At 42.6% G+C, this 13,840-nt stretch overlaps 1 protein-coding gene across 2 annotated transcripts; it reads right to left on the minus strand.

Annotated features, from left to right (window-relative positions):
• Positions 1-203: 203 nt before the first annotated feature.
• On the minus strand, positions 204-12,977 carry map3k12 (mitogen-activated protein kinase kinase kinase 12). 2 transcript variants are annotated; one of them, XM_072449170.1, is made up of 14 exons: positions 12,716-12,977; positions 11,142-11,631; positions 10,192-10,375; positions 9,746-9,937; positions 6,987-7,145; positions 6,725-6,883; positions 5,610-5,718; positions 5,290-5,394; positions 5,094-5,215; positions 4,799-4,930; positions 3,698-4,412; positions 3,562-3,629; positions 2,688-2,967; positions 204-1,644 (listed from the first exon to the last, which is right to left on the minus strand). In XM_072449170.1, the coding sequence occupies exons 2-14, from the start codon at positions 11,584-11,586 to the stop codon at positions 1,501-1,503; spliced, it is 2,814 nt and encodes a 937-aa protein (XP_072305271.1). In that variant the 5' UTR covers positions 11,587-11,631; positions 12,716-12,977; the 3' UTR covers positions 204-1,500. The 2 variants fall into 2 exon arrangements, with proteins under 2 accessions (XP_072305271.1, XP_072305270.1); XM_072449169.1 differs by having other exon boundaries at positions 5,094-5,210; positions 5,285-5,394.
• Positions 12,978-13,840: the final 863 nt, after the last annotated feature.

Below are 13,840 nucleotides of genomic sequence, written 5' to 3' on the forward strand. Positions count from 1 at the left end.
TAGAAGACAATACATTCCTGTCTGATGAAGAATCTTTGTGTTATTGCAATATATCTAGTTTGTGCAATATCTAAATTCTAGCAGTATATTGTGTAGCCCTTAATTTCAAGAAGATAGTTCCCGTTCTCAATCAGTGAGGGAAATAATCATGTTATAAAGTCTGAACACAACCAATAAAGTGACACTCCAAGATTTGCACAAACTTAAAGTTGTTGAAAATAGTAATTTATTTCTCATCCATCTGTCGTTGAGTGACATAGCAACAGCACAAACTGAAGCTATTACAAGGCTTCTGTTTAAACAAACATCACACTTCGTTTTTTAAACCAATACATTATTTATTGTTCATAGTATTTTTGCTTTTTGATATAATTCCTATGTTACAGGTACGATGTGCAATGCTGTATAAAAACAGAACATGTCTATTCAAACCCAAAGGATACTTATATTCTTCTACTTGAAACCACAGAGTGCTCTAGTCGGGCCTTTTGGCTACTTCTGTAAAACTCTTAAAGGGTAAAGGGTTTTTTATCAAGCTCACCCAAAGGAAACATTTGTTCATCAGTAGAGCACCATATTTTAAAACATCTGACACCGTTGCACCATCTTCAGACATGCATTCTGCAGGAAAAGGCCTCCAGTAAGTTCAGTACAATTCTAGTACAAGTTCCTTTTGATGAATCCCAAGTTTCCTGTTTACATCCGATAAACTCTATAAAAACCTATGTGTGTTTTATTCCTAGGTAGAAGCTTACCAAGACCATCTAAATATGCATTATGACACTTGGTGTAATTTTCATTCGATACATATATTTTTTTTCAGTGTCGACATTTATTATTAACAAAATCAAAAATAACAGAATACTTTCAGGATTTAAAAAAGTGTAAACTCTCACAAAATATAAAACGGACACATCTGAACCATAAATTATAAACATTTATAGTCATGCATTTGTTCACAGGGGCTGCATACCGTTTAGTCTTATATAATATCTTACAAATAAAATAAAGTTACATATTTGTCATGTGGTATGGAATGAGTATCTATTTACATTATTATTCATTAGTATTTGATGCATTAGTGGCGAAGTATTCAGGACTAAAGTGTAATTTGTGCGTGCGTGAATGGAATGGTTTTTGCAGTCGAGCAGCAGACGCGTTTACCATGTTTTCATGTCTCATTTGCGATTGCATTAAATGTCCGTGTGGGAACATCAGACGAACATTAGTTCCGCTTTACTCGACAACATGGTGACAATTCTGGCAAAAATGACCCATATAGTGAAAGTAAATGACACTTAATGTGATGTTAGAAAGCTGCCAAATATCTATTACTTGTTCATCGGAGCAGAAGAGACTATTTCGTTTGGCTCGTTATAGTTTGTGAGTGCTTAAAATCGCCGTGGCAACAGTCCAGTCCTGCACAGATTGTTTGGCGTGTGTGGTGTTGTTGTGGTTCTTCTCTAGGGCAGCTCCAGTCTCTGTTGGGGGGCCACAGAGTTACAGGGGTCCGGTGTGGGGGGTCTGGTAGACCTGTGTTTGGGAGGGAGAGGCCCAGGCTCCGGCGCTCGGGGGGCGACTGGGCTCACCGCTGCCGGACTGGTCCAACTCGGCGCTGTCGCAGTCAGAGTCGTCGCATAATCTCTAAATGGAAGCCAAAGACAGAAGGTTATTTTGATCACTTTGATTGTATTTCTTGTAGTACTGCACCTGTCCATGTGTTGTATCTTACTTATAATTACAAAATCTTAATATTCCCATCGTGTAGGATTTTCAAAAATAGGTTTTGACAAGATAAATTGACTATGTATGGACAGTCTCAGTTATATTGACTCTGTGGAAACATAGACCTGTTAATAGCTGATTTAGATTTGTGGTCCCTTTGTAATTAATCATTTAATTATTTCAAACTATATTATAACTATACTAAACTATATCATAACTATATTTACTATAAATTCATCTCATGTTGTTCATAAAGTTGGAATAGTATATATGTTTTCATTTTCATCTGTAATTATTTATGAATCAAATTTCTATAATGAGCTTTGACAAGGTACAATATGCAAAATAATAAGTATGGAGTGCCAGTAATCTTGTTGAAACTAATTCCACCTTCCTTTTCTTTTCTAAATTGCAGTGGGTGGAAGTATTCAGTTACATTTCAAACACAATGTAACAGTGACTCAAATCATAAATCAGATGTTATGTCCAGACAGTTCGTCTCATACTCCCAAAAACTGGTTTTACTCATACTTGAGTTTTTTTTTTTTGACCACTGCTTTGTACTTCTACTTGAGTAATACAATTTTGAAGTAACTTTACTCTTACTTGAGTATAGTTTTATCTACTCTACCAACCTCAGGTAAATTCTAAATAGATCACTTTACCTGCTGCTTTTGTATCACCATTGGTCAATAAAAACCCTCACACCTTCACACACACTGACCATTTCTTACACAAGTGGATGTAAACAATGCGTGATGAGTGAAGAGTCTTGCCCAAGGACACAATATCAACCTGCACTTGCACCAACCAGCTTCAGAACCAAACGTTTCTACAAATTAAGCTTCAGCCATCCGTATTTCCTTTTTTTTCCTGTCAGTATCTACCATGAATATTTTGTGCATGCATTTCTCATGCATTTCTTGTTCCAGGTCAGCCCAACCGACCCCCAAAACACTCACCTCATTTGAATTCTGCCCCAGGTCCAGCGTTGCTTTGGCCTGGCCCACGGCGCCCTCTCGCTCTGACAGCCCGTCTGTGTTGTCGGCCGGGATCTCGGAGCCTTGGGAGAGGAGGTCGTCACTGCGATCGTCCAGCCTGTCGTCCGTGTTGGTACTGACCACGTCGGGTGTGCCGCTGTGGGAGTGGTCTGTGGTGTGTCCCTCCTCCCCGTCCGAAACAGACAAGTTCTCTGAGCTGAATGTGGACACCGACTGGCACTTGGTGATACTGGTGGGACGTCTGCGCAGAACGGAGGAGATACACACTTAAACCACAGCAGATTCATGGAGGATGTACGTCATATGAACGCAATTTAGAGTTATCAGTTTTGAAAATCTACTGAAAGTCCCTCTAACCCGACCAAACAAATAAACAAACAAACAAATATAGCTCTGGTCATGACCAAACGGTAATTTTGATTTGTCTGATGATTGAGATGTTGAGTTGTTCAGTTGACCAAACAATAAAATAATTATTGAATGATTTTATAGTCCTTTCATGAGTAAAACACACATGGAAAAAACACAAATGTTAAAACTGACCATTAATTTGATCCTGTATTGTTTTTATTCAACCACATCACAAAATAAGCAGATTAACAATAGTATTTTGAACCACTCCTATCTTGAACGCTAGTACTAAATGATGTGATGTTAATATGTTGGTGGCTTGGTTTTAGTGTGGTTTTACTTAAAACCATACATTTTGTTTGAATGCACTGCAATGAGTATTTAAATTACTATGGAGTTCATTGTTGTGGAAATGGATAGATGTTGAAGCTGAGAAAATTATTGAAAGAATAATGCAGTGACAAAAGGACAGCAAGTTACTCACCGTCTCCGTGGCAACTCAACCTCACTGTCAACCTCCCCCTCCTCCTCTTCTGATGACACTCCACGCCTCTGTGTGAGAAAAGCCGTCAGTGCTCGGTGCTGTTAGACTCTGTGACACTGTGGATCTGTGTTCGTACCTGTTTGCGTGTGATGGCGGCGCGATACAGGATGGCTGAAGGGGTGAGGTGCTGACTCCCGATGCCTCCAGACGCCCCTCGTGGGATCCGGACAGAGCTTGTCCCCTCATCCTTGTCCTCTCCATCGTGAGGTAGTCTTGGTGATCCTAGAGACCCCCGGCCTACTCCAGCCCCCCTCCCGCACGGGGAGTCGGGGCTGCTTGAGAAGGGGAAAGAGGGGTCTTCACTGGGAGTGTCACTGCGTGGAGGTGTTTCTGTTAGGTCATCCAGAGCAGCGGCCCCCAGCTCTGAGCCCCCCAGCCCTGCAGAGGCGCTCAAGCTGCCCCCGCGCTCAAGAGCCCCCCCAGAGCCCTCCCCTTTTCCCTGGGCCTCGGCCTCCAGCGTGGTGCTGATCAGGTCGGGGCTGGAGGAGGACAGCTGCCTCTGCTGCTGCTCGTGGCTCAGACCCCTGAGAGCAGCCGAGGGCTCCAGGAGGTGCTGTGAGGGGGCGGTGCTGGAGGGGTCGGCCTGGGAGGAGGCATCGCGATGAGGGGAGGACTGACTGGCCTTCAGACCGGCCAGATCCCCGCTGCTACCTTTCCCAGGCTTACGGTGCCGAGTCTTTACCCTCCGAGCACGGTTTGGAGAGGTCCTGTTCTGACATGTGGGGATTGTCACTTGCATCATAGAGGAATCCATCTTAGGAATGATCACCTCAGACTTCAGAATGTCAGGCCTAGAATACGTAGAAAAATAGTTTATTGTAATCGCTTAGTTGGACAGCACAGTTTTGGAAAAATAAATCGAATTGTAATTTCTCTGATAAGCAGTGCACATTGTAAACACATCCAGGAGTATTTTGACATTTGAGAGAAGACTGAACAATGTACCGATAAACTAGAATCACATGCATTTTAGTTTGTAGAGGTCCAAACTACAGTTTCAAAATTTTCTTGTATATAAATAATTGTAGCCTTTGCGATTTGATAATTGTACCAACTCAAAATGTGATTTTGAGTCAACTGTGATATATTGTACAGCATTGCCTAGTAACTTTTTATTTGACTAAATAGGTGTCATCCCTGCAACATACTTTGGCCCCATGAATAAAACGGGACTTACCTCTTTCCTGACGGCAGTTTCTGTGGGACATTCCTCTTCTTGATGAGTTTGTCCATGGAGTTAGTGGAGCTTTGTCTAGAGCTGTGGTGCTTGAACAAACCTGGATACTTCTTGTCCAAAGACTGCTCTCTTCTGCAAAACACCCAGATTAGATCCTGTTAACGATGCATTTCTCTATAACATGCACACACGCACACACACACTTTCAAAACACACTATATATATTCAGATATATTTATAATATACAATAGACAATTGAACCAGAGTAGTAGTAGTAGTAGTGATGATACTTTACCTCTGCAGCTCCTTTTCCTTGAGCTCCAGCTGCAACATGACGGCACTCAGCTCCATGTACAGGTTGTTGGCCCTCTCCAATTTCCTCTCGTAGTGCTCACGGATGTCCAGCGCATGTCTAAGGTTAGAGACGGTTATTAAAATGTGCTCTCCTGGTCCAATATGATCAGTCTGCTTGTCTTTATATTAGACCTGAGCTCCTCTCGGCGGCGGTTGATCAGCTCCTCGTCCAGTCGGTGCAGACAAGTGCCCTCCGATTTAATTTTCTCGAAGTGCTGCTTCACTTCTTCTCTCCATTCAGCCTGTTCAAAGCACACTTCTGTTAACAGGGCCTTCTGTGTATCATACATACTACCCAACCCAATGCCTGGAAAATACAGGCTTAGTTAGCTGAGCAATCAGGAATGATATGGTTATTTCCTGGTTTAGGAGGTGCTGGGCGTATTCTGTATGCTGTTTGCTGGGCACCAAAGTAACCAGAGTGATCCATATATGTAAATGTGCTCATGTTACAAACCTGAGACTTGAAGTAAGTCTCTTGAGGTGTGGACAAAACATCAGCGGATGCTATATCCAAGTGAAGAAGGATCTGACGAAAAGATGGCCTGTTCCTTGGTTTACAATTCCTGCAGAAACAAATGGTAAAAATGAGAGAAAACAAAAAAAATCAACTGTACTTTCTAAATTAGCTTATGTTCTACTGAAAACATACAAACTCGACACAGAGCCACATGCAACGGGAACTGAATCCAAGACCTTCTATGCAAGCGTGCAAACCCCAATGATTATGTAATATTACAACCATACTCAGGTTACAGATGTTAAAAAGTTATATTATTTGATGATGTTTCTGCTGGACCCTTTTTGTGATCTATTTTTCAGAACACAAGTGGAATGAATCGACATTGCTGGCTATAATCTCGTAAAAAGTTAAAGTTCTTTGCTCAAATGCAACACAGCTAAAGAAACAGAAGAAAGACATAGACCATAATCCTTTTGCTCCAATTCAATGCAGACAAGATTAAGAAATAATGTTATTAAGCATGTTTACGTCATGATTCTTTGACTTATGACTGTAATTATTCATACCAAAGTCTTGTCAAGGCCTTTTAAAAGGAGAAGTATCATTTCTACAATTCTGTTAACCTATATCATAATAATAACGTACCGTGAGATTTGCATTTCATTACATCTCTGCTTGTATTACACTTCTAGCCAATATAATTTTACGAGCTTAGATAGCAGCTCCAATGCTCGGCCTTTTCTGTCTCTGCTCTACTTACAAAGAAAACCAAAAGAATTGCGGCCCTGTATCGCCTGTTTTGAATATGAGGATTGCAGTTTAAATCTTAATTCAGCTTAAAACGGTTAAAATGCTGATATGAAATGCAACAAAAAATGCTTGAAAAGTAAGTAATTAGTATTTTTCATACATACTTTTTGATTTTAAATTATATTACTTGTATTCGTAATTAAGTTGTTGTTTTTTTGCCATGTAACTGTACTTTTACTCTCTCCACTACTGCATTTTACATTTCTCACATCTCAAGTAAACACTACAAAACCAATAGAAAGTTGTGTAATTTTAAACCAAAACGTGTCTTTCTTCCAGTCAGATATAGAGTCACTCACCAGCACTGTCTGAGCAGGATCTTGAAGCCGTCGGGACAGCTCTCGGGAACAGGCAGCTGCAGACTGTTGTTCCCGACGCCCCAAATGATGGCCGAGGAGTCCACGTCTTTATAAGGAACCTCTCCCGTCAGCATCTCCCACAGAACTACTCCAAACGACCTGCAGAAAGAGACGCATGAGTAAATACAGCAGGTAATAAAATCATGAGACAAGCCAAGCTAATAAAAAGAGGCTGTTTTTCTCTCATGATGGTTTGACTCACCAAATGTCCACTTTCTCAGAGACTGGCTCGTTCCTTATTACTTCGGGAGCCATCCAAGCCACGGTGCCAGCAAATGACATTTTTGTACTTTTGTCACTCAGCTCTTTCGAAGTGCCAAAATCAGAAATCTTCACCAGATCATCGTGTGTTATCAACATGCTGCGAAAAACAACGAAAACATTTTCACTTATGCTTTTTTTGCCTTTCTTTTCAAGGGCCTGATTCTTAAAATGTAGTATTATTATAATGCATCTGTTGAGTCTAGACCAGCGTTTCTCAAACTGTGGTACATGTACATTTTGTTTTGGTGTCAGTTTGTCTGTTCTTGTTGTTTTATGTTAAAAAAAATAGATGTTTTTTAACCCATGCAGTTGATTTGGTCTTTTCCCTTCCAGATGAGTCCTGTTAGGCTGTATTGAGTTATTAGGCCCGAGCGCCACAAGCTGGCGAGAGGCCTATTAATCTCGTAAGGCCGTGCGAAGCACGGCTGCGAAAGTGCGCACGTAGTGCGCACAAAATCGAGCGCGAAGCGCTCGCCCACTTCCAAACACTCACTAACGCACTCCTCCACTCATGCACGCCCCGTGCATACTAATTAGTTGTAGGAAAATGGAACATTACCGTTGTAAACGGGCGAAGCCCGTGCAAAAGTTCGCACTAAACGAGCACTTTACATTGGGATGACGACCGCTTCGCGGTCGTCATCCCCATATAAAGCACTCATTTGCGCTAAGTAGCTCACGAATACGTTCCCCATCTCTTGCATGTTCCGTGCATATAAGCATGTAAGGCAAAAATTGAACATTATTACTGTATAGAGGGCCAAAAACACAAAGTGGGCGGAGCCCACTCAAAATTATCGAAAGTACCCGTCAGTGACCAGGGACCCACACCATGAGGTAGGAAAGCGCGAGCTTTCCGAAAATGTATAGTTTATGATATTTGAAAAATGGGAAACATTGTTTTCGCATCGGAATATTATTCTTTCTTTCTTTCTTCTTCTTCTTCTCGGGACCAACCCCCCTATTTTTCACCCAGTGAACATTGACGAAAAGTCACAAAAATTTGCACGCCTCTAAAAATCGTGCCTCTCTACATTCTGGCTATTTCCCTTTTCTAAAATTAAAAAAATTGGCGCGTCAGCGCCCCCAAATGTACCAAAAATGCATTGAGAGATGGGAAATGACCCAAAAAAAATCTGATCGTAGAATCATGAAATTTGGCGCAGAGGTAGATGGTGACAAGAGAAGTAAAAAATATTATTACGGCAACGCCGTCCGCCCAACCAAATGTCGGCCATATTGCTTCAAAAATGGCTAAACATGACTTCGGAGTTTTTCCAAACGTCGTACTTTTACGAACTCCTCCCAGGGCGTTGGCCCTAAAAAGCTGAAATTTGGTGAAAATGCTACTGAGGAGTGGGACATCAAAAGTTATCCAAATTACATTGATACCTCTCACGGTCTCTGTGCGGCGAAGCCGCAAACTGTAGCTAGAATTTCAGAAATCTCCCATATTTAAAATTTCTGCCGTTTGCGCAGATAAAGTCCGAATTGCGTCAAATTAGAATCAGTTGTTAAACTCTTTGCCCTAAACCTACTTGAAGTGAAATAAATTCATTTGGCGCCACAGCGCCCCCTACAGATTTTATATGGAGGTTAAATGTTTAGTTTTGCGAAATTATATGAAATTTGACACACAACTCAATTTTAGCATCCCCATCAAAAAAGTCAATGACTCATGTCATAATTGTTATGGCGTTGCCGTAACGATGACCGAAACCTTTCATGTTATTCCAATGGGGAAATCGCCAGAACATGTTTACACTTTAGACTTTCACAAACTCCTCCCAGGGCGTCAGCCCTATTAACCTGAAATTTGGTGAGACTCATCTTCAAGACCATCAAAAGTTATCCACATTTTCATTCAAAGAGTCACGGTGTCTGTGCGGCAAAGCCGCACATTTTGCCAAGAATTCAAAATAAAATTGCTTTTTGATGGTAAAACAAAGGGGAGAAGATGTGACAGCGTCACAGATTCAGCAGTAGGCGTAATAAAAGGACAATTGGGGCGCGTTAGCGCCCCCTCCTCTTGCGGCGTGGCGGCGGCGTAGCGAGGGCCGATCATTGCCGCTTGCGGCTATATTTCTATTTATGGTTGAACTTTAACTGCTCAAAGTGCTTAAATTGCCCCTCAGGAGGAGTAAAGTTAAATGGATTTATTGATTGTTCTAATCCTGATTTTGTCTATTTTTTAACGAGTATGAACGCACCCTGATTAAGTAAGTAAGTATCAAGGAAATATTTCGGATAAGTTCAGTTGTTTCGTCTTGTTCCCTTTACTCCTCCATCAGTCCAAAAGTGCTTTAGTAACAATAGTAAATCATTTGAAAGCTGAAAGAACTGATTGTCCTTGTCGGACTCGCAGCATAGTTTTGTGCTGTTTAGTTCACAGTTGCTGTTATTTGGCCCTAAGTTGAGACCATTTGAGTCTAAATGTAGACTTGGTTTGGTCACTTGTACAGGTTTGGTCCTTGTTTGACATCATTTTGAGAAAAATGTGGATTTGGTTTGGTCCAGTTCTAGTCCTGGTTTAGTCTGGTTTTGGTTTAGTCCTGATTTCGTCCATATTTTGATTGGTGAACGCACACTAGGACCCAACTTAGTTCAGTCGAGGTTCTAAATGTGACTTTTTCTCTCTCTTTTGTTGTGGTGCTGCTGCTGATCTAGGCTCAATTGTGTGCATCGACCTAATCTTACTTTGGGGACTTCAGGTCTCGGTGGATAATCTTGTGTAGGTGCAGGTAGTTCATTCCTCCTGCGATGCCCATGGACCAGTCTATCATGAGGGACGGGGTGATCTTACGTCCCGCTCGAAGCACCTCGTACAGCTGGCCTTGGGCACAGTACTCCATCAGGATACAGTAACATGGCGCCTGCGTGCACACACCCCTAAAAACAAACAGAGCCATTAGATAGGGCATTATTATAAGAAGGGATGCATCTATATTGGCATCTATATTCTTTTTGTTGCAGTGATATGATAAAGAGCATTAAAACCAACACAAAATTTTCAGTATCAATCTTGAGATATCATTTCTACCTTATCATGAGCCTGCAATAAATATTACACCAGTGAAGTTGCCATACTGTGAGATTTGGGTCCCCTACATTCCTTGCCCTGGAAGCGTAATGAGTGTCCTTACTTGAATGTGATGATATTGGGGTGCTTGAGTTTACGCAGGTGCTTGATCTCGGTCTCCTTTATGTCCCTCACTTTCTTCACTGCCACGTCGTCTCCGTGAAACTTTCCCAGAAACACTGCTCCCTGTGCCCCGCTGCCCACCCACTGCAGGTCAGAGATCTCCTCGAACGGGATCTCCCAAGACTCTGCACAGAAGACAAACAGTTTGATTAATTCAGTAATGTTAAAGTAATGAAGCAACCTGATCTCCACAGGATCAAGAATATATTGTAGTATCCAGCTTCAAAGTATTCAGGGACAGGAGTCTAGGTTAGTCAATAATACAACAACCAAAGTTTTTTTTTTTTATGTATGTGTTACATTTTAATTACCAATATGAATTGTAGTTACTGTAACTCCAGGTGCATTGCTGCCTGCAACCCTTCAACCTGCTGCTTACCTATCATGTAGGATTCCAAGGTCTACACAACTTTCTCTCTTACGGTACGTGTTTGCTTGAAGGCAATAACTTTCTAAATGCACCAGAAATGTGACAGTCCATGTGACAATAACCGATGACCTAAGGTTAGTAGTTGGACCTTGTCTAGTCAAATGCACAAAGAATAGTACAAGATGTGTCTTAATCTGCCTGTGATCCGTCAAACAGACATTGGCTCTATGTGACATAGACAGACAGTCACTTCAGAGGAATTCGTTCTCAATAGTCAGGCCGATCAATTCTTTATAAGACGCAGTGTTGGAGTCAGATCACTGAAGAGAGAAGACTGCACTCCACACATTCAGAGAGCAGAGTGACAAGTGCACTGCTAAAGTCTGCTGCCCCAGGACATGATGGAGACAGCATATACACTGTCTGCACTGAGAGAAGCTGGTACGTCTCCAAGACAATGCATCACAACAGCGGCTCTTTCACCCTAATCTACCTCTTTTTAACAAAGAGACATCACTTACCCTCTTGGTTGTGTTTATGCTCAGTGGAGTAGGCCTTTCCGATCATGGTCCACACAGGCTTGAGGCAGCCAAACAGTCCCTCCAAAAAGCCTCCACTTCCGGCCTGCAGCCTGAAGCTCTCGGACTGTCTGCGGACAGCACTGGCCTCCGGGCTGTGTCCCGCCTCGGCTCCACCACATTGACACGCCTCATGTTCATGCAGAGTTAACACACTGTTATCAAACTGAGGTCCATCGCTGGGAGTAGGGCTGCTGCCACCGGGGGCGCCCTGGGTGTCTATGGACAGGACATTACGCAGCACACACTGTGTGGGGGTCAGGTCCGTCTCGGGTGTGAGGGCGGGAGTGCCAGCGTCCAGTCTGCGGTAGGGCTCTGAGAGGGGCGTGCTGAAGCCTGAGAGGGAGGGGGAGGGGGCACGGGGCTCATGGAGACAGGTCCCACTCATCAACACAGAGGTGAAGAGTGGAGCGGCGTCAGATGAGGAAACTACCTGAAATTAGTAAAACATAAAAGTTAGTCACAGGTATGCAACAAACATAATACACAGAAGTTCCTCCTGGGTTCATCACATGAAGAGGCTGAAAACTAATTTAACTCAGTGGTTCCTCAAATCAAGGGCCACTAATGAGAATGTTCTCCTGCACTTAGTTTAATGTGATGACATTTACACTTATCCATGAGCCAACACGTGATTGACATTTTTTTTTATATAATTGGTGTTGTATTGGACTGTGAACCAGGAGCTGTTCGGTGCTGAAGTGCAGCTTTAGCCTAAAGTTGTGTTTTGTTCGCTTGTTTACAGCTGCATATGCAGTCATGTGTTTGTGTGTGAATGGGACACACACACTAGAGGGGCTTTATGAATGAATCAGTCACTGGAGGGTGCACCCATCCTCACTATTAACTGTTCTTACGGCCCTTTTGCCCCATTTCTCGTCCGTCATGCATCAAGACACTGTGCATCAGAAGGATACGCCAAATTGCGTAACAAGCGACAGTATGAGCGCCGTTCAGTGCGTGAGTGTGAAGACAGCAGTGATGTAGAAACCGAAAGCACCGTGGTACATCCACACACAGCAGCAGCAGCAGCAGCAGCAGCGTCCTGTACTGCACCAGCGTGCACGGCTGAGCGAGAGCCGCGTGAAAACGGCCAATAAACAAGTGCTGGGCCTCGTCGGGTGCAGCGTGCACACGCGCGCACACGCTTACGCAGGAAGATCAATCTTTAAATAACCGAGGATGTGACGATGACACTCGCAGCATCACTGCCGACGTGCATGAATAACGAGCCCTAAACCCAGTCCAGTCCAGTCCTACATGGTCCGAGTCAGATTGCCGCAGCGTCTGTGCGTTGCTTGATGTGGGCAAATGTATCATAATGAGAGACATTTTCTGGTTACAGAAATCACACTTTGTGCGGCGCTGGTCGAGCATGCTTGGTCTGATTGGTGCAGTGAGAGCGGCAGCAGCAGCGGCAGCAGCAGCAGCCGCGGCTTTACACATAAACCCACACTTATCACAACCTGATTTCTGCTCCAATCGCGGTTTAAGCGTATACTATGACATTCCCATACCTTTCTGCCCCGGTGATGTCGCGTTGTCAAGTGCAAGGATGGGCTCCGTCTTGCTATTTCTCGTGGACAGTTCGTTGTTTGTTCCTCGGCTGCTTCGTTGTATCTTGTATAGTAGACCTACATCCAGCCCCTTAAATCCACGAGTTTCACGTTTCTGGGATGGATCCCAGTGGGAAAATCGTTTTATCAATAACCGGAGCCATGCAACGTGAGGAGCGCGCTGGGTTTTGGGGGAGGGAGCTGTCTCCTGCCCAGTGCTGAATTGACGTCACGGAAATGCAACGTTCGCCTGAGGGGGCGCTGTTACCCTCACGTAAAGTACACATGCTCAGAGTTCAACCCTACCTCCCTAAGTGGGCACATGTACATGGCCAGCAAACTTAGAACTAAAACAATCAGATAACCCCGTGATTAGACCTGATTTTTGATGTGTGTTTACACGTGCAAGACTTGTTGTCAGTTAATAAGTGAATTAATTTATAAATCTCTTACTAGTGCCTGGCTGCTCGTGTAATGAGAAAAGGTAATTTTATTAATTGTGAGATTAAAATTGTGAGATTCAATTTTGCATTTGAATTGCATTGGATTTTGCATTTTTTCAGCGGTGGGTAAGTAGCCAAAATATACTCAAGTAGGAATATAGTTATTTAATGATAATATTACTCAAGTAGAAGTACAAAGTAGTGGTCCAAGAAATTACGTTAATTAATTAACTAAGAATAAAAACGTATTTTGGGAAACTACAACTCAAGTAAATTTGAAGTCAATCTAGGTTAATTAGAAGGACAAAAAAGCATATCGGGAAATAACACAAAATCCGGTATTTTTAAAGGAAAGACAGAGAAATGTGAAAGAACTAAATCATACAAACACAAACACATATGTCTAGCTCTCCCCGTTGTAGACAAACAGAAACTTTACCTCAAGCGAGGATAATACTAAAAAAAAAGAAAAAACTATACATATTACCCAAGAAAACGTAAAAAGTGTGCGTTCGAAAAATACTCTGAGAAATACAAGTTTCTTTAACAAGTTACTCAAGTAAATGTAACTGAGCACCCACCCCTGGCAATGGTCTTAGAAAATAAAGATTTTTTTCTAATCCCCAAAGCACCATATGAATAC

Source organism: Eucyclogobius newberryi, unplaced genomic scaffold, assembly GCF_026437365.1.
Source record: "Eucyclogobius newberryi isolate DKJ021-1_F unplaced genomic scaffold, fEucNew1.0.hap1 SCAF_17, whole genome shotgun sequence".
NCBI classification, from domain to species: Eukaryota; Metazoa; Chordata; class Actinopteri; order Gobiiformes; family Gobiidae; genus Eucyclogobius; species Eucyclogobius newberryi.

Coding starts and splice junctions, on each gene's coding strand:
- map3k12 (XM_072449170.1), bottom strand. CDS start 11,586: ATGAGTGGGACCTGTCTCCATGAGCCCCGTGCCCCCTCCCCCTCCCTC. Junction 5,719..6,724: donor ATCCTGCTCAGACAGTGCTG/GTGAGTGACTCT, acceptor TTGTTTCTGCAG/GAATTGTAAACCAAGGAACA. Junction 5,395..5,609: donor AGACTTACTTCAAGTCTCAG/GTTTGTAACATG, acceptor TGCTTTGAACAG/GCTGAATGGAGAGAAGAAGT.